At 35.4% G+C, this 21,504-nt stretch overlaps 1 protein-coding gene and 2 long non-coding RNA genes across 3 annotated transcripts; all 3 read left to right on the top strand.

The window, feature by feature from the left end:
- Positions 1–259: 259 nt before the first annotated feature.
- On the top strand, positions 260–5,505 carry LOC124451865. The gene is made up of 5 exons (XR_006950722.1): positions 260–914; positions 1,235–1,463; positions 2,906–3,061; positions 3,201–3,335; positions 5,487–5,505. It is a non-coding gene; the product is annotated as an uncharacterized LOC124451865 (long non-coding RNA).
- A 1,011-nt stretch (positions 5,506–6,516) lies between these two features.
- On the top strand, positions 6,517–8,178 carry LOC124452194 (steroid 17-alpha-hydroxylase/17,20 lyase-like). The gene is given in 3 exon segments (XM_047002779.1): positions 6,517–6,569; positions 6,736–6,788; positions 6,791–8,178. Coding segments are annotated over 3 exon segments (1,494 nt in total).
- Positions 8,179–16,961: 8,783 nt separating this feature from the next.
- LOC124451860 lies at positions 16,962–18,522 on the top strand. The gene is made up of 3 exons (XR_006950716.1): positions 16,962–17,328; positions 17,811–17,949; positions 18,245–18,522. It is a non-coding gene; the product is annotated as an uncharacterized LOC124451860 (long non-coding RNA).
- Positions 18,523–21,504: the final 2,982 nt, after the last annotated feature.

Raw genomic sequence — 21,504 nt, 5'->3', positions numbered from 1 at the left:
GAAGTACAGAATATCATTCAGAGATTCTCGACTCTAGATATGAAAAATATAGCCAACCCTATCACGAGTTTCTCCGATTCATTAGTTTTATTAGTTGGAACACACACCAACGATTATGATGTATGAGCTTTCACTTCCTAAGAATATGAGCAGACGAACCCCAAGTAAAACAGTTTCTTCTCGTCATGTAATATCAAGTAGTCTATTGATATCTTCAAGTAATCACGTGTTATTTATAGTTCAGTTGCTTTTTGTCCGCCTCCTGCTCACTTAATGTTTATTAAGTTCATCTTTGTCATTCATTTATATCCTATAAACGGTAGAAATGATGGTGCTTTTACTGGTGCAGTTGCTGCTCCGGGTTGGTTTTTATTCTTGTCGTATTGGCTGTTCGTTAGGATCAATCTAAACTCTTGTACTCGAACGTGCAGTAAAATGCGTGTTGAAGTTATTTAACATCTACTGACAACATTTGATGAGAGTGAATTCTTGACTTGCAATTCAGCCATGTTGGCGGTTTGATAGAAATGAATATTTTATCAGTGTTATTGTTCGCACTAGCCGACGTAGGCGAGCAACATTGTTTGGTAAATCTTAAGAGAATGGTTGCAAGTCAAGAATAGTTCTGAATTGAAATTTAAATTATCAAATGCTCAAATCAAACACTCTGCGGCGACTGCTCACTTTAATGTCTTAATCTATAGGTTAGTTTATCAACCGCTTGCTTGTTCATTAAAATTATTTAACAATGATTGTAATTTGTATAGAAGTAATAAAGAACTTACCTTTTAGAAAGGAAAATTACAACTCAGTATACGTAGGCACTGGATGTACGATTTGGCATTGTGAAAGTGGATTGTATTTTGGAATCATCAGAATGTTCTAACCCACTATGAGAAAACTCAATTACTACGGTAGTTCTTACGAAGTGTCTATTTAGCTAGTTAAAGTCGCTGATATAATAACTCAAATTTTCTACCCCACAAATCTTTCGATAATCTTCCTCGTGATATAGTCGTTCATCACATGAATTTACCTAACGTGAGAAACAAGGAGTTTTAGTGGATGGAGTTGATTTTGTTAGTGTTAATAAGATGGTGCTGTTCTTGTCCTTTCCTGTTTTGCTTTATATCGTCATGATAATATTCATTTTAAACATTCAAAATGATCGGGTAAATTAAATTTCCTTAATGATTTGACTGCAAATGCTAGTTAACGTTGTGCTTCGGCTTAGATTGGTGATTAACAGAAAAGAAGACATGGCTTTGAAGCAATGACACAAAATTTTACAAGATGTACAAATCATGAAGCGCAATTGCCTAACTGGTTTCAATTTTTGGCTTATGCTTTCATTCCAGTTATTTAAATATTGAGTTCACTGGTTCACTGATGTCATGCAATATGGCGGATAGTAAGAATTTGGATAGTCTTGTGGTTACGGACGAAATTTTGTCATCAAAAAGGTATTGAATTCCTTTTCAATATTAATTGTCAGTTCTTAAATATTTCATTACATTTTTTTTCACTTTGTACTTCGTTGGCGTTAAGTTGACCTTTTGAAATTGACAATCATTAGTCACCATGTTTTGAGACAAAGCCGAATAACAAAGACTCAGCAGACGACAAAATATTCTCCATGCCTGTATTTGTGTGCTATTCGTATTTTTCCTTTTATTTTTTGCTGATGCGGCATCGAATTAAATTAGAATTATACGTTGTAGTTTCTCTAAATTACATTTATACGAATAAATTAGAAAACCAAGAATCACAGGCAATTTGATATGTAGATCAAAAGTTTTGGTATGATCTGTGGTTTTATATTTGATGTCTTCAAGAAGTGAATCTTAGAGTTGAATTCCAGATATCAAAATTGTGAGTCGCCTTATCTGATATGATCAATGTAAAAAGTTTTAATATATTTTTGTCTGGTGATTAGTGTCCTTTAAAAAGTGATCTGATGTTGAAACTTAAGTCATTATGTGTTCCAGTCTTTGTGTGGAGTGATTTTTGTATAATTACAATGGTTGTATAGCTGTATATAAAAATTAAAGTCAAAGTAATCCAGTCCAGTATCTTCATTCCATACTAGTTACTTTTATAATTGTGTGAAGATAGTATTTTTAGCAACTGGTCTTTTGATACTTCTTTGTTGTGCTTTTACACCATTTGTTCATCATTAAAGAAGATTCAACATTCAATTACAGGCTTCGACATACCTGCAATAAAACAATAAAATATTCATTATCTTAAAGGAAAAATCAGAAACGCGTGCCTACAATCAATACGTTTCTATAAGAGAAAAGTCAGAATCATTCGGATAAAAAGAAATTTCTATAAACATATTTAAATCTCTGCTTTAAATAATTGGTTGCAAATAAATCAATACACTTCTCTTTCATACAAAGTTCATATGTATATGTTTATGCAGTAGCGTAGTCAGTCTGACTTTACTCTCGCTATGCAAATATTTTTTGCATTTAATAAATACGACGAGTTGTTTTAAAATAAATGTGTTTCAACATCTTATGATTGCATCTTCAGTATAATAAGAATATTATGTATATGCATGATAATTTTATATAAGAGTAATATGATGCAGTGATACAATTATCAGTAGATTATAAATATTAAAATGAAATACTGGTTGGAACTAATTTATGAGTGTAATTACAGGCGGAATATAGTGTTAAAACGAAAACGTGAACGTTGAGATTACGATTAGTTTTGTTATTGTGAAATGCTTCTTTTAAAACCCCGTCGTATTTATTAAATGCGCAATATCAATAGTGTTTTTACGCAGTTGCAGCAAATATTTTGTGTTTACTGACCGTAAGAACAATAGATTTCTAAAGAATGTCTTTATGAGTAAATGATTTGTTACATTTATTTATTTTTTGTTTCTTAGGATATTAAAAAAGGTCGTATGGTCCGTGATTCATGACATATCGTGGCCGGTTCATGATGTTTCTAAAGATGTTCACAGTATGGTGGAAATTTTATCTAAAGTTGAACATTCACAAAGAGCTGCTGATGTAAATAGACCTGTCATTGTTATATGCAGGTAAAACACGTGTGACTCAAATATTAGCAAGTGATTAACCTCGTCGCTCTCGTGGTTATAATTTGGCGGTTTAAGGTCTAAGTGAAGATCTCTACAAGAATTTTGCAACAAACACAAAATATTTATTTTCTTAATCCAGTGACGGAGCAGGTCACTGTGGTACCTATATTGCTATCTCAAATCTTGTCGACCGAGTCAAAACTGTCCAAGCGATTAATGCGTTCCAATGCATCAAGCTGATCCAGAATAGACGCCACAGTTCGTTGAAACAGCGGTAAGCTTGTCTTTATTATTCTCTTGAAGCCCCAATTGCATCAACACCCAGCGCTATTTTCATTAATGGACTATGCAGCCACTACAAAATAGACCATAAAAATTTTTATTATTGAATTCATGTTTGAAAGGGGATTTTGATGTTTACCAACACTTTGACACATTTATGATTAGGGTTGGGTGATATTTCGATAAATCGATTTATCGAAGTTATTGTCATGCTTGATGACTATCATGATATTGCTTTGCCTGTATGTACATTTAGCTTTATAGAACCCAAATGATTCTTTTTATTTCCGGAAAACGTAGCTCAAACATAAATTTACCAAATTAATACGATATAGTAAAGTACAAAAGCTAGACTAAATCACTGATATTTATGTATTGATGCGCTAAACAATGAAATTGCATGCTTTGCTTGCGCTGTGTGCCCGCTGCATTTGTGTCATCCGGTAACTGTTATTGAATATTGAGTAACTATCATAAAACTTTAGTTACTTTGTTGATTATGTTTAGTTCATTTTATTGATCAAAATTTAAAAACAATGTGGTGCATTTTGTTATCGTATTTATCGCGATATTATCGAATATCGTAATAATTTCCTAAAAAATAATCATGAGCTGATTTTTTTGATAATCGTCCAACGCTATTTATGATCATCGTATGTTGTATGGAAGTTACCGAATTTCTACTTTAAATATCGTGCTTGTATTCGAACTTTGCTCTCAGTAACGTATAATACCCTCATATTTGGTTGTGCTTTGTAAATCATCTGCATTGTTTCTTTAGAAATCTGTTGTTTTAATACAGTTAGTAAAGATTATTTACATAGCAAGACAAATTTGCAGGCTTTCTATGTTAATTGGTGCACGGTTGTTTTCGTTGCAGGGCTTGACATTTGGTTACCTGCAAGGGAAAATTTTCCCAAATGCTTCGAAAATCTTGTCTGTAAGGATACACTATACACATGAGTACTTGAAGATACACTATACACATGAGTACTTAAGGATACACTATACACATGAGTACTTTAGGATACACTATACACATGACTACTTAAGGATACACTATACACATGACCACTTAAGGATACACTATACACATGACTACTATACACATGAGTACTTGAAGATACACTATACACATGAGTACTTAGGATACACTATACACATGAGTACACTATACACATATACACACATGAGTACATGAACACTATACACGTGAGTACTTGACTATACACTATACACATGAGTACTTGAGGATACATTATACACATGAGTACTTGAGGACACACTATACATATGAGTACTTGAGGATACACTATACACATGAGTACTTGAGGATACACTATACACATGAGTACTCGAGGATAACTATACATGAGTACTTGAGGATACACTATACACATTAGTACTTGAGGATACACACATGAGTACTTGAGGACAAACTATACACATTGAGGATACACTATACTCATGAGTACTTGAGGATACACTATACACATGAGGATACATTACACATGAGTACTTGAGGATACACTATACACATGAGTACTTAAGGATACACTATATACATGAGTACTTGAGGATACACTATACACATGAGTACTTGAGGATACACTATAAACTTGAGTACTTGAGGATTAATATTTTTTTCTTTACCCCCTCTCCTGTGGGATTTATTGTTATCATTCAAGTGGGGATTAGTAAAGGCGGGAGGCTAAATAAAAAGAGGCTGGGGACTAAGTAAATTTTTACACAAATTGTTTTCGCATTTTATATGTAATTCACATGCTTCAATATTACTTTTTATTAAAATACTCAATCCCCATTCTTTATGCAATGTCGTCTGAGAACCTGACAAAGTCCATGCTTAATGCACATAATCTCGTTGTTCAGAGACTTGGAGGTGAATGTATGTCAGGGGTTTGTTTTTTGCTACCTTTCAAATGTGTGATCATTAAAAGGGTGAGGTGGGGTAAAATAGGTGTGGAGCTGTTGAAGTGGGTACTCGAGGGTACTTGAGGGTACTCGAGTGTACTTGAAGATTTTAATTATGGTGTGTCTATGTTGTGATGTATACGCTTTAAAAAATATTTTTGTCTGATCGAATTTTTTTTAACATATGTTATTTGTGCTTTTACGTATTTAGAAAGCTAAGCTTGAGGGAAAGAAATTTAGTGTTGATAAAATGGATGTCGATTCTGACGTAAAGGAATACCAACCATACTCTTTTTCTGATGGTAAGTTACTATAGAATTGCATTTGATAGTTAAGATTAAGAAGCTATCGATTGCATGAAATAGATTCGATTTATTAGATTTTATTTAAATGGATTTTGGAACCAGAATTTATTTAAATGGTTTTGGAACACAGCCAGTAATTCGTAGTTCATAAATTCATGACTCAAACTGCTTGAAATTTTTGAAATATCTTTTAAAACAAAGATCAAAGAATAATTTGACTTTTAAATTGTCGGCAGAACGGCCGAATTTTGTGATTCAAGAATACTTTCTGTCGTTTCCTCCTTTCAAAAATACATTTAACCTATAATGGTCGCAAGACTTGCCAAAAGATTAAAGATGAAATGAAGCGCGCATCTTTTTAACAAGCAAACACGTTTGTATTTCCAGTCTTATTGGGTTCGTCTAAAGGTTAACATCAAATCTGTTAGTAAAATTATGTCCTTTTGATTGCCCATGATGCAACATTGTGTCGGTCTGGCGTCATCACTTCTGCTTCAATAATGGCTTTGCCACTTTGCCAAAGATTAAGTATGTAACGAAGCGTGTCTATTTAACAAGCGAACGTATTTTATATTTACAATCTTCTTGCACTGGCATCAAGGTTGACAAATTCTACTTAAGTACACATTTTGTGTAAAACCTTGATTCGTGGCGTAGAAAAGCATTAACGTGGAGCGTTGCCCTCTTTTCGAGGTAAATAATCTAACCGTGTATTGTTGTTATTTCGTGGTACGCGCAATAAATCGATTATCGCAACAATTTGGACACTGTTGACTTCATTTTGGAGAAGTGTTTTGGATAAAGTGAGGAAAATCGTTATTTCCTTTTCAACACTCACTGATAGCGTTTTGACGAATGTTCCCTATAAAGGCCTTTAAAATATACGAGTTGAAATCGTTGGGGTGAAGATTATTCACTGCATGGTTTGTTTTCTGAATGAAGTGCTCTCCTGGACGAAGAATTATCTGTACGTTATTGATTTTTGAAACGTGAGTTTTTTTGCACTCCAAAAAGTGAAACTTCAATCGGATTACATTGCAATTATCTTGTGTTGGCACGCGTAGGCTCTCAGAAAACGCTTAACAGCATTTCTGATCTCGTTTTGCGCCATGATCGAAATATTAGTTGGCATTACTTTGATATATTTTTTTGTAGACTTCTCTTTTTCTATTTGTCACATTTAACGTCACGTGATTTGCCACCCGGTCCATTCCACTTCCCTTTCTGGGAAACTTAAATCTGATTGGTACGACCGTTCATATTGATTTGGCAAAGCTTGCTAAGAAATATGGCGATCTAATGACAATCTACTTCGGAAGCGAGCGTGCGCTTGTCGTGAGCAGCTCGGAAATGGCTCGGGAGGTACTCGTGAGGCAATCATTTGTTTTTGGTGGACGACCGTTGAACCTACCTTACGCGGCCATTTTGTTTAGTCACGATGGTAAGAATATCGCTTTTTCGAAAGAAATTTCTCAGCGTTGGAAGAAACAACGTAAAATATTTCATGCTGCTTACAGGACGTTTGGTAATAGTCTTGAAAATAAGGCTTGTGACGTCATAAAGGATCTTTTGGCTGACCTGGGAGAAAAAACGGTCACTCCAAGAAACATTCCGCAAGATATATTTCATTGTGTTGCTAACATCATTTGTGCCATAACATTTGGGTTCAAATACGACAAAGATGACCCAGAATTCCATGCTCTCATGAACAACTTTGATGTTGTGCAGCAGTATGTTGCCCCTGGCAACCTCATTGATGCCATCCCGTTGCTAAGGAGATTGCCTTTGAAGAGCGTGATTAAACTTAAGTCGGCCACTAATCTTTTGGACACGATTGTTTTGCGAATATACGGGGAGCACGAAACCGCAAATCCAGTGGAAGACTATGATTTGACGCATGCGTTTCAGAAGCAATCAGATGACATCATGGATAGTAAGAGTAATGACGTCATTTTAACGAAGGAAGAAATAACTTGTATGATAAAAGATATTTTTCTAGCGGGAATTGAAACCTCGACGTCAGTGATCACGTGGGGGCTGTATCTCTTGGCTTTTCATTCAGATATACAAGATCAGATTTACGAAGAGATGATGCAAGCTCTAGGCCCCGATTCTCCCCCGACATTTTCCGACCGTCATCGACTACCTTTGCTCTGGGCAAGCATCACAGAAACGTTAAGATATGGGTCTATTGTACCTTTACTTCTACCCCATAGGGCAACATCCGATGCAAAAATTAACGGTTTTCACATTCCTAAAGACACGACTGTTATCGTAAATGCCTTTGCTATTCATAATGACGCAAGAACTTGGCATGACCCGCATGTCTTTAGGCCAGCCCGATTTTTGAATAGCTGTGGAAATTATTCGACACCACCGCCTTTCTCGACGCTTCCATTCTCGGCAGGCAGTCGTGTTTGTGTCGGAGAGACTCTCGCGAAGATGGTTGTGTTCGATGTCATTGCCCGGATGTTATATTGTTACCGTATGACATTGGTAAACATGAAGTATCAGAGAGTGGAAGCTGACATGACGAATACAGCTTCAATTCTTAAGCCGAAACATTTGCAAATAGCTCTTGAAAAACGTTGTGTCTAAAAATGAAGTATCAGAGAGTGGAAGCTGATATGACGAATACAGCTTCTATTCTTAAGCCAAAACATTTGCAAATAGCTCTTGAAAAACGTTGTGTCGTAAAAACTGACGCAGTTGAGGAAACGACAAAATGTCACTTTTAGTTTTTTACTCTTGGTTTAATGACCAGTAGATTCATACGTTAAAATCTTTCATACTTAATTTTGTATATTATCTTGATGTAATCTTTTTCTGATATATTTAAAATAATAGTATTGTTCTTTAAATGCATAAATTTCTTTCGAATTACAAAAATTATAAGCAGTGTTCAATTTGTCTTCTGTCACCGTGCATCAAGTACATTACCCCTTCTTATCCATGCATGTAGTAGATTACCCTCATCTATGCATCAAGTGCATTACCCATTACATCCATGAGTGTAGTAGATTATCCTCCTCGTCCATGCATGAATTACATTACCCATGCTATTCATGTATGAAGTACCGGATCCCTCGTTATCGATGCATGAACCTTTTTTATCCTTCTTTGATTTTCAGACACTGGCTCTAATAACAGTGGTTTTTACCAATTGCAAGCTGTTCTGACTCATCAAGGACGATCATCGTCATCTGGTCATTATGTGGCATGGATCAAAGGGAGTAACAGTGAGTAAAGGTTATTATATTGCATGGATCAAAGGGTGTAATAGAAAGAAAAGTCTTATATCATTGGACTATAGTTTCTTTCTTCAACCCATCTGAACTTAGGTACTAAACATATTGCATCGGGATGATAAACGCCTCGATTCAAACGTTTAAACACAAAAGATTCGCGAGCTTCGCTTTTGTTTTTATATCGTCAACATATGTCTCGTTGCTGCGAGCTTTTTTCGTAAAGGTCAAGTCTGACGTTACATCAATTTCCTGTGCGTTTTATTTTTCTAAACAAGCCCGTTGCAAAACATTTTAATCCATTCGAGATCTTTATAACAAGTGAAAGAATAACAGCCATTAATATAATCAACCTCGGTGAAAGTATAATTATATCTCGTATTGCATCCAACGCGAGGAGTTTCTCCGCATTATAAGAACCGTTACCTTCTTCATGATAAAGAGTCTTGACCAAAGTGATCCCGCATAAAATAACGTGTATAGCTAAAAAGATAGACTCCACGATATTATCGCGTTTGGTCTGAAAGGGGAACACCAGCATGTGACATATCAAAGACATATCGCCACGCAGATCGTTAAAGCGACCAGCATTCGTAATTTAACATCGTAGAGAAAAGTCAGCACGACAATTAAAACCAGTCTACGAAAGATGAGAAATCCTTCCCACGGTATGCGCGAAGTTGTGGAACATTCATCGGCTTTATAAAGTCTGAATGGACCCTGTAAGACATGAAGTATCCTAGAAATACTGTTCGTACTCTTTGCGGTATGACATTCGATGTTTGTTTCTTCATTGTTCGTGTTTATCTCACATATATCCTGCATCGTATGGTCGTTGTTATGTTGTCCCATTCTCGTGAAACCGCGTATCCTTGTGAATAGATACAGCCAATAGCAGCAGAAGGGTAGAGGGAAGAGGCAAGCGATACAGAAGTGCTTGACGGTGATCTTTCAAGTCGTAGAAGGTGCGATCCGAGAACAGGAACAAGACAAAACGGCAGTATGGATGTTATGAAATATGCCAGGAAAATATATTGATATAGCTGATAACATTTAACGTTGCCGTTAATGTGGAGAACTTGCTCATCATCCAATGGAACACAATGCAGCAAGGATAAACAGAGTTGAGTGGATGATGCGTACATAAGGAGGGAGATGAGCGTATATGCTGAAGCAATGCGCGCCTCGAAACTTTGGTCTTTCCGTCGTCTCTTGCATCAGTCTCGATGGAAAACGGGATGTCTCGTGACGTGTAAGATTTAAAGCGTTTACAGACGAAATTTTTAAAATTGTTGCCGTGAACAGCACGGCAAGAAATGTGAGAAGGACGTAGCCCAGCGAGTGAAGGATTGTTTGTTTTGTGACGTCATTAAGGTCACGAATTGGACATTCCAGGAATGGAATACTCATGATGATGAAGTTGAAAATTTCTCCGATCTTATTACGTACTTCCGTCATGGCTGTTTGACGGGATTCAAAATTAGTTGGACTCACCAAGAAACGGCTGATTTGGTAATAGTAGAATACGATCTTCAACAATCCGCTGTTGGTTTCTTTGGAGGAAGTGAAAAAAATTCGCTTGACAAATCGAATTATTTCTTTATGGTAGAGAAAAAACACTAAATAAACGATACAGTAGCCGAGGCCAAAGAGAATAGCATCATAATGACCGCAGTTAGCGTTTGGAATGCATGCTGCAGAAAACAACGATACCGACATGCCATGCGGGCATTCCCGCAAATTTTACCTTGTCTCTTTCCATGGCAACTACTGTATGTGACGCAGTCATTGCCTTGGCAACAGTAACCGTGTGGGCATCGTATGAAGCGGACTGATTGGTTGACTTTATATCCCCAGTAGTTTGGCTTTGCTGTCAGGCGACCATTGTAACATTGACCGCCATTCGCGCAGTCCTGACAATTGATACTGTTGGTGATATTGTTATGAAGTATCGCACGACTTACCGAATAAGTATTCCGCTGACATGGTTTACATTTTACCACGAACTCGTTGCATTCAACGTATGCCTTATTTTTGACCTCGTGGCAAAACATCTTTTTGGACATCACATATCCGTAGGGACAAAGGATCTTGAAGTTGTCCTGAAGACGGAAACGACGTACATTATCGGGCTTCGTGAAAATGTACGCGATGACGTTTAGTTCATGTTGAGTCGCGGTGATATTAAACGTGTTGTTTTTTTGAAACACCACGAAGTTCTTTTTTTGTGAAAAGATTAGAGTCGAGGACGATGCAGGATTCGAGTTCTCGAAATAACAGTCTCTAAATATAACGGAAACACTGTATGAAGAGACGACAATGACAGCATCGTTGGGCTCATTTCCGCCATAGTTATCGATAAACGTGCATTTTGTGAACAGAAATTTTCCAGGATTTAAATGGAGATTGTTAAAACGACTTGAGCGATATTTATGCGTGTTTATGAAAGTGTTGTTGACGAAACGTACAGCTTTGCCTCGAAGGCCACCACGCGAACGATCAAAAAAAACGTACAAAACGGATGATGTGTTTTCAAATAACGAATTAGAAACAACAACATCAAAGATATCTACTTTTTTTTGCAGCGGCTCAAGTCGAAGTATTGTTCCTGTGCAACGGTTGTCTTTTAGTGTTAGGTTATTTAGATGAATAAGCGTTTGTTTTCGTTTCTTTGCGAACTTGTTCCCCTTGATATAAAGCGTATTTCCTGTTTTAGTTCCAGTGCATATTCCAAAATGATCTGTGAATTTGCTGCTTACAATTGTGACATTACTATAGACTGCCATTGGCAATATTTGTAGAAGCGATCCGCACATTTTCTTTTGCTCGCCATGAAAATGACAGTTTGACACGAAAACGGTCGTATGTTGAACGTAGAGTGTCTTTTTCCATAATTGTTCGAAGAGACAGGACTGGCGCGAAACGTACTGTCGACAAGATGTGCTGTTAGATTTAGACAACTCATTGACGCCGATGGATACGTACGACCATAAAAGTACTCTTGAGGATCGTGATGGAACAATCGTGAGCTGATTTTGCTGCGATTGCTGTATTGGAAACTCGGAAAACGCAGTTCCTGATGTAAAGTGCGAATCTTGATCGTTTATCGCAGCGAATGACCGAGTTTGAAGATATCAGAATCAAATTCGTCGTGTTTATGGTGATCTTTTCATTCAGTGATGGTATTTTGAATAATTGAGCTCCTCTTTTGCATTCAATTGTCGGTTTGCCTTTGTGACCTATGAACGTTAGGGACTTGTTAAGATATGTAACTGTTCTTGAATCTTGGCATTCGTCATATGGCTTGTGCGCATATTCAATGAGAATCTTCTCACCAGGCCTTGCAATCGTTATGGCGTGTCTGATCGTTCGACAAGGACGTCTGATCGCCATTTTGACTGACGAACAACGATTTTGAAACACTTTGACAAGCTAAAGAAGGAAATTCGATTATAAACGCTCTATCTCATCATTTGTTCTTGTAAGAACTCGCCTATTTTACTCACGAAAAACTTTGTTTTGTAAGAGGTGGTTCCTTTTGGTTCCATTAAGTACGGTTACTATGTGGCAAGCGGTTACTTTCGAGAATGAGCGCCAGTTTTAATTCACTGGGATGATTACGTTGTGGTAAACTGCTTAGTTAGGGTTGATGTATTTTAGCTACATTACTGAGTGTAATGTATGTTTGTTAGTCACGGTTGAACATCGTTTTATGAAAGTTGATATGATTTAAGTTGAAACCAAGTATTTGTTTGCGTAGAGACAAGTCTCATGCAAACACGAGTTACGTATTAAAAATCATTGAACAAAGAATCTAAAATGTCCGTTTGCTGTTTTGCATCAACTGTGGCGTCATCATCATTTCAAATCAAAGTAACTTCAAGACAAAAGAACTTGGACAATTCGAGTGAATTTCTACCACAAAGTGTTCACTTGTTCGTGATGATTTAAATTCCAACAACTTACCCAGATCGAATACACTGAAGCAGAACATGACAGAAAAACTCAAAGCCATTTTGTGAAAAACTTTTCAAACGAAGAGAATGATGAAGTAAAACGTGGAAACGATGGACGTGGAATGAAGGGAATCCTTGCATTGGTCTTATATTAAATAAATCTGTGTGGGCAGCAAACGTCCGTTTAATATCATTAATCATGTCTTGAAATGACAGGTGTTAGTTTACACGTGGTAGGTGGGGCGCTTCTACTTCCTCCTTTAGTTTCTCTTTTTTCAATCGTAATTTTGTCCGACTTTTGAGTATGAAAACATGCGCTTAAGTTGTGTAATCAATGTCTGTAACTAATTTTGGGATGCAATGCACTTTTATGTTCTGTTTATATTTTTAGACTCTTGAGAATGACTGTTGTTGGTGTTGACTGACGTTTCGACAACCTTAGATGAAGATGAGCTAAGGTTGTCGAAAAGTCAACAACAAGAGTCTGTTACATCCACAAACATGTAGCTATGTTCAAACCATTTACTTTATATTTTAGACTCTTGGATTAAGTGCGACGACGATAAAATACATTACTGAAGAAGATGTTTTGAAATTATCCGGGGAGGTAAGATCATCTTCTGCCTAAGTTTTAATGGTGATTATCATTGTGTTAGGTATTTGCTGCTGAAGTTTTAGTTGAATTTAGAGGAAGGGTTCTTTGAAAAATCAATGCTTTATGATCATGTTTTGCGTTAGAGCCTCTCAATGATATTGCTATATTGCAATCAATATCGTATCACAATGTCTAAACATTCTTTCAAATATAATGTTAAATTTCTTCATGCCGGCTAAAACTTTTCAAAGACTTATCGTCAATTGAGACGTTGAAACGAAAGCGAAACAAAATCTCGAGCATGCTCGTTCGGTCTGCTTGCAACTCGAGTTCTCCCAAAGGTCTCCGTTTTCATAAGCCTGTGCAAACACAGTAAAAATCATTTCTTAAATAATTTTAATCTAGTCTATTTTAATAATCTGCTCATCATTGGAGCAATTGAATTCCATTCGGACTTACAATAGTCATTTGAAAATTCATTACCATCAAGAGTAGTTCTGCATAGCATTGAATATTCAAAGCATTAACGTGCATTCCAAATCAAATAAACATGATACTTTGCACGAAAACGAACAGAAAAGTCTATCGCCTTCAAAGCCACTTCTATGTGAAAAAGCTTTGATTTTATTTGAAGTTTATTTTAATGAGTTAAGGCTGAGGTGAATTGTGCATATGTGTTGCTATACGGGCCGAGAAGACTAGAAATCATTAAAGAATCTTCGTGATCACGTGAAAGAAGAAGTGGATTTTGTACCTTTTGCATTGTGGATATGTTATGGGTTGATATCATCTTAAAATCTCCTGTTGAGTAATTTGTTTCAAATCAAACTGCAGTATTTTCCAGTGTCATAGTTGTTTATATCAATTGACAATCATTTGTATTTTAAAGATTTGTGACATGGAGAAATTGCGTTCTTTTACAAATTCATTTCGATGAAGGTGCAAATTGGGCGAACGACAAAGTTTTCTACTTGCCTTGTCTTTTAAGTTTATCTTTTTTTACAAATCGTTTAAAATTTTGACAAAGATTTTGTAAACATATTGTTGTAGGTGATTTGAAAACGATGAACGGTTGATTGACATGTAATGTCTATACACTTTGTGCACATGAGTTTGATACACTTTTGTACTTGTGAGTTGAATGTTGTTGTTTGTGTTCTATTCAACGTTGACATTTGATGACTTGAGCGAAGGTTGTCGAAACTTTAGTCATCATTCAACAACAAGAGTCTTCTCTCTCTCTACATCTACATCCACAAACATGTAGCTATACCCCGGGTTCAAACCATTTACTTTATATTTTAGACTCTTGGATTAAGTGCGACGACGATAAAATAACGCACATTACTGAAGAAGATGTTTTGAAATTATCCGGGGGAGGTAAGATCATCTTCTGCCTAAGTTTTAATGGTGATTATCATTGTGTTAGGTATTTGCTGCTGAAGTTTTAGTTGAATTTAGAGGAAGGGTTCTTTGAAAATTTTATCAATGCTTTATGATCATGTTTTTGCTCCTTTTTGTGTTTGGGTTAGAGCCTCTCAATGATATTGCAATTTTTATATATATTGCAATCAATATCGTATCACAATGTCTAAACATTCTTTCAAATGTAATGTTAAATTTCTTCATGCCGGCTAAAACTTTTCAGCTTGGAAAAGACTTATTTTGCGTGGGTTTCTTCGTCAATTGAGACGTTGAAACGAAAGCGAAACAAAATCCCGAGCATGTGCAACTCTCGACCTTCGGTCTCGGGCTTGCACTGATCTTCTCTCGAGTTCTCCCAAAGGTCTCCTCGGTTTTCATAAGCCTGTGTAAACACAGTAAAAATCTTTTATTTCTTAAATAGTTTTAATCTAGTCTATTTTAATACATCATTTGCTCATCATTGGAGCACATTGAACATTCCATTACACGCTTTGACTTATCAATAGTCATTTAGAAAATTCATTAGCGCGAAGGAATAATCAAGAGCACTAGTCGAAAATCAATAATATTTATTTATGCCGCATAGCATAACAATAGGGAATATTCAAGTAGCATTAACGTGCATTCCATAAAATCAAATAAACATGTATATACTTTGCACGAAAGACGTCTTTCCCAACAGAAATAGTCTATCGCAGATAGTCTTCTACAATTGCAACACCCCACTTCTATGTCATACAAAATAGCTTTGATTTTATTTGAATGTCTGGTTTATTTTAATGATCCTTGGTTAAGGCTGTTTGTCCTTTAGGTGACTGGCATTGTGCATATGTGTTGCTATACGGGCCGAGAAGACTAGAAATCATTAAAGAATCTTCGTGATCACGTGATCTTAAGAAGAAGTGGATTTTGTACCTTTAAAGAATGCGGCATTGTGCCGATATGTCTATGGATTGATATCATCTTAAAATCTCCTGTTGAGTAATTTGTTTCAAATCAACACTGCAGTATTTTCTTCAGTGTCATCGAGACAGTTAAGTTTATACGCTAGCCAATTGACAATTGTCAAAAAAAGATTTGTATTTTAAAGATTTGATTATTTGTACATGGAGAAATTGCGTTTTTCGATTTTTTACAAATTCATTTCGATGAAGGCATGCAAATTGTAACTTTTTTTAAATGGCGAACGACAAAGTTTTGCTTTTACTTTTGCTTTTCTTGTCTTTAAAAAACAGGTAAGCAATTTTTTTTTATCATTTAGTGTTTACAAATACTTATGTTGTATGTTTAAAGTTTTCATTCGTTGTTACTCTCAAACACAAAGATTTTGTAAACATATTGTTGTAGGACAACATTGATTTAGAAAAAAACGATGAGACGTTATGTTGATTGACATGTATACTTGAGGATACACTATACACATGAGTACTTGACCGTACACTATACACATGAGTACTTGACCGTACACTATACACGTGAGTACTTGAGGTTACATTATACACATGAGTACTTGCCAATGTCAAGTACTGAATTTTGTGTACCTCTTCTATTCAACGTATTGTAGGACACATTTGTATGACGTTAGAAAAAGTTTTGAGCGAAGAATTTAAGGAATAAATAAGTTACTTTTGTGTTCTCAACTTACATCTGTCTTTTGTTAAGCATCATGACTTACCTCTATCATCAAGACTTACATCTGTCATCGTGGTGTCACTGTATTTTACGCTAACTTGGAGAATTTCACAATTATTCAATTACAAATATATCAAAATATAAACGATTGCTACTCGTGGATAATGAATAATTCAGACAGGGTTGCTGCGAATACTGGAGATTAAATTAGTTTTATTCTTGCTAGTTCATTTCGTGCTTCAAAAAATGTCCAATTGTCATTCTTCCTCTGCAATACGATTGACGTTCACTCTTTAATGGAATTTATATCGCTACCGTATTGCTGTTATTAGACAAGATACTTACGTTTTCTTGTCATAGCTGGCTTGATTCCAACTGGAATTTAACCTTATTTAATAAAACCATTGCAAAATCAGGCGTATTCCTCAAATACTTCTTGTGCTCTCTCTCTCTCTCTTTCTCTTTCTCTTTCTTCAGACAACAATTTTTAATTTTTGCGACTTTTTGTGAATGGAGAACAATATGGCATTGCATCATTGCTCTCTATCAAATCAAACCAGTTCTAATGTTGTAATGAATTTCAACAAAATCCCTTTTCTATTTAAGGTCATGTTTGTGATAATCCTCTATTAAAAAACGCAGAAAAATTCCCAGATTCTTGGTTTACTGCCTTCCCAAAGAGTCGTAGTGCTTCAAAGCAAGAATATCCAGTGGTAGTTCATGGTGTGCTCCTGCTGCAGATGGCAATTATTATTTTCAACTGAATTTCCCAAGTCTTTATGCAGTTAACGTTATCGCAATCTTTGGAGACAGTTCAAGTTCAAGCTTTGTAACTAAATATCACTTGCAGACAAACATTGATGGTGTGAACTGGAAATCTGAAAAATCCCAGAAGGTAAGGGTAGAATTTTCGAATTTGTATATTATAAATTTAATGGGAAATTTAAAAAAGGAATGATGTTATAAACTAAGTAAACTTTTAAATTGCTATTTATATACAAACTTGTGTGCAGATGTTGATTCGGTGGTGTAGCCGACACGCAAAATTGCTGGTTCTATGTAAATTTCAGATCATTATCATTATTCATTTCTTTAGAGATCTATTTTTTTTACAGTTAGTGAGCTCTGAGAAATTTACATATAGCACGACCAAATTTGTGGGCTAGCTACGTTACTGTGTTGATTGTCTTGGTTACTCCTGCACTACGAAGGACTCTTGCATTTGATTATAAAGTTTAAATTGTAGCTATGTGCATGATTTGAAGAGATACATAGACAATGCATAAACTACTCTCCTCTGGACAGCGTTAAACAAACCTTTCTTTTCTCTAACCTTGCTCTGCAAATACACGAAAATCTTTTTTTTTTTTATTCCAGATTTATCTAGGAAACAAAAATGGTTACAATGATGCGGCTATAGAAAAGTTTTCTGGTGGCCTTAAATCCAAAGCTTTGCGAATCTTTCCATTGAAATTTGTTGGTGCACCGTGTTTACGAATTGAAATTTGTGGTGGAGGTAAGAGATGGAAAAAATATACCAGGCTTACTTTGCACTGTAAGGACTTAATTACTCAATATATAAATTTTTTTCTCTGAGAATTAATTAAATAAGTGTTAGTTGACAAAAGTGAACAATTTTCCATGAAGGCTGAAGTGTTAGTCTTTTTTCTCAAATGAAATAAACTTATTGAAAGAAGCCTTTTCGACATGCAGTTAAGTTTAACACGTGTTATTGAAGAAAAAGCAGAAAGACTGATTTCATTTAAGGGCTACACATGGTTCAATTTGTAGATTTTTCTTTTATCGTGCAGACTTATTTCCAGACAAACCAACAGATCTCATTGCAACCAAATCTGCATCGACGTACCTCTAGATATCATGGAAACATCCCCAAAAAACTGGTGTAAAACTTGGTACAAATATCTCGAATCCTCTTACAAGATATCTATTGATTTTGCTGAAGGATACTATGATTGTTTTCGATAAAACTTTAGAGGTAACTGACAAAAAACCGTACAACATTACGAATCTTGTTCCTTACGCAACGTATAAAGTTAATGTAACCGCTGGCAATTCTAAAGGCTTTGGTAGATCAACTACAGCTACTTTTAGAACTGCTGAAGAGGGTGAGCTCATATATATCTCTCTGGAAAAGCTAAATATCTCTCTGGAAAAGTTTTGATGACTCGTTGCTTTTCTCTGGCAGTGCAGATACATGCATAACATATATTTTAACGAAAGCAGAGGTTATGTATGTATTTTTAAAAAATGTTTTGCCTTCAACTTGCAGACATTTCTATGTAGTCGCGATGAAAAATGTCACAGAAGAGAGTCGACTGCCTTCTATTTTTAAAAACACAGACTTAGGGACTTATTCTAACGCCATATCTTCCACACAACCAATGCCGTATTTTATACTTGGTGACGGTGAAACCACAACATGGCGTTCCACTGGTGAAAATTATTATAATGGCCCGTTGAAGATTGGCACTAACTACAAAATATTTCAGCGCATTTTCATTAATGATCAGGTGCGATATTTTTTATACATTTTCATCTGCATTGATTGCTGCAATTTTTATTCAAATATAAATGTTCACTTCGTTTCAGGGTGATTATTATTCCACTGACTGGAGTCCAGTGGCAGCAACTGCTCAAAAGCACAAGTCTTCAGGTTTGTGTTTGCTTTCAATTGCATAAGGGAAATTTATTGATGTCTAAAGAGCAATACTTCAAATATTTTTCATCTATTATATTATATTCCTGGTCATTAATGTTCCTTGTTTCATCTTCGATGACATAACCGGGAATATAATCATACTCCGAATCACATTGCGAACTATGAGAGCTTTCCGAATCAGAATTCAACTACGCCATCTAATCGTTGATAACAAGCGCTTGACTTTTTCCTTAAGTTACGTCACAGAGACTTGATCCAGGCCCTATGCCAATTATCAACTTTTACTGTCAAATTTCATATTTGATCAATAATAATTCGAAAACAATGCAGCGCATGAAAAAATTGTAATATAAGTTTTAGATTACTTTTGAAGAAGCAATACGAAAATTCGAAAAAAGAATTGTGAGATAAGCACTTTAAGCATAGAATTTTATTTCCTTTTTAACTATAAGTGTGAACGAGAGTGAATGTTTCTGAACAGTATTTGAAAACAATTTGGAACATAACATCAAATTTTTAGACTAAGGATGTAGTCAATATTTGAAATAGGATAACGGCTGTAATAATTTTTATCTAAATACATTAAATAAGAAATAAAGTTAAATTACAAATAAACAGTGGCGTAGCATGCTCAGTAATTTATTTTTCTTGGGGATTTTGATACATTCATGTATTTTGGAGTTTGTGGAATATGTATGAATATGTACACACTGTCATCTCATTAATTTACCTGACGTAGGAAACAGGAAGTTTTAGTGGATGGAGTTTACTTTGTTACCAACTTTGTTAGTTTAAAAAAAATGGTACTTTAAAGCATGTTCTTGTCCTTTCTTGTTTTCTCTTCTTATCGTCATGATGATATTCATAGAAAATATCCAAAATTTTCGAGTTAATTGAATTTCCTGATTATTTGATTGCGAGAGTGCTAGGAACGTTGTACTTCGGCTGTAGATTAGTGATTAACGAAGAAGAAGAAATGGGTTGGAAGCAACGACTTGACATTTTAAAAAACATGAAAAATGTATGTGTCAGAAAGCTCTATTGCAAAACACATCCTTTGGTTGAATACTAAGGAAGGAGCCGAGTGGTTTCAAGTTAATTGGTGACAATCAAATCGTTAATGAATAGTCTGTTGTTAACCCTCTCCTCGTTTTTCTACACCGGCCTGAACACCACCGAAAGATTGATCTCTGTTTAAACGCGGCCATATTTACATTTGCTTTCGAATTATGCTTTATTTACGGAAAATATCAACTTGTTACAAATACAGAAATACGGGGCAATTACAATGAAACATGAAGGTATCTTTATGAGGGTATTGAAGACTTGTGCGAAACAGCGAATCAGGCTATAGTCACGGAAAACATAGCCGACCCTCTCACGAGTATCTCCGGTTAAACGTCACATATACAGATGACCGGAAGTGCCCGGTGTTTCAACTTTCAAGAGTTCACTGATATCATGTAATATGGCGGATTGTAAAAATTTGAATAGTGTTGTGGTTACGGACGAAATTTTGTCCTCAAAAGGTATTGATTTCTTTTCAATATCAATTGTCAGTTCTTAAATATTTCATTACATTTTGTTCACCTTGTACTCCGTTGGCGTTAATTTGACCTTTTAAATTGACAATCATTAGTCACCATGTTTCGAGACAAAGCCGATTAACAAAGACTCAGCAGACGGCAAAATATTCTCCTTGCCTGTATTTGTGTGCTATTCGTATTCTTCCTTTTGTTTTTTGCTTTTGCGGCAACCAATTTAATTAAAACTATACGCTACAGTTTCTTCAAATGACCATTATTGAAATAAATTAAGAAACAAAGACTGACAAGCAATTTGATATTCTGATGAAAAAGTTTTTCGTTTGATATTTGATGTCTTCAAGAAGTGAATTTCAGCATTGAATTTCCAAATTGAAAAAGAACTTTAGATGTGCCTCGACTCTTTTAAAAATACAAATAAAAGCGTGTCTTTTGTCTGATTTATATGGACATGATATTTGTATGTTTGACTTCAAAATTATGAGTCGCTTTTATCTGATGTGATTCATGTTGAAAGTTTTAACATATTTTTTTGTCTGGTGTTTAGTGTCTTGTGGAAATTGATTTGATGTCGAAACTTATATCCTTATCTGTTCCAGTTTTAGTGTAGATTGATCTTTTGTATAATTACAATGGCTATGTTGCTATATATAATAATTAAAGTCTTTATCACAAGAAATCCAGTGCAGTGTCTTCATTCCGTACTATTCACTATTGTAAAGTATTTTGTGGGATCTGTCACTTGTTACTCCTGCTACACCATTCGCTCATTATTAAAGAAGATTGAACATTCAATTATGCTATTTTACTTAACAGTAGAACAGTAGAATGTTCATTAACTTGAAGG

The sequence above is a fragment of the Xenia sp. Carnegie-2017 genome, unplaced genomic scaffold (genome assembly GCF_021976095.1).
Source record: "Xenia sp. Carnegie-2017 unplaced genomic scaffold, XeniaSp_v1 HiC_scaffold_24, whole genome shotgun sequence".
Classification (NCBI taxonomy): Eukaryota; Metazoa; Cnidaria; class Anthozoa; order Malacalcyonacea; family Xeniidae; genus Xenia; species Xenia sp. Carnegie-2017.
This window is presented reverse-complemented; position numbering and strand designations above follow the sequence as displayed.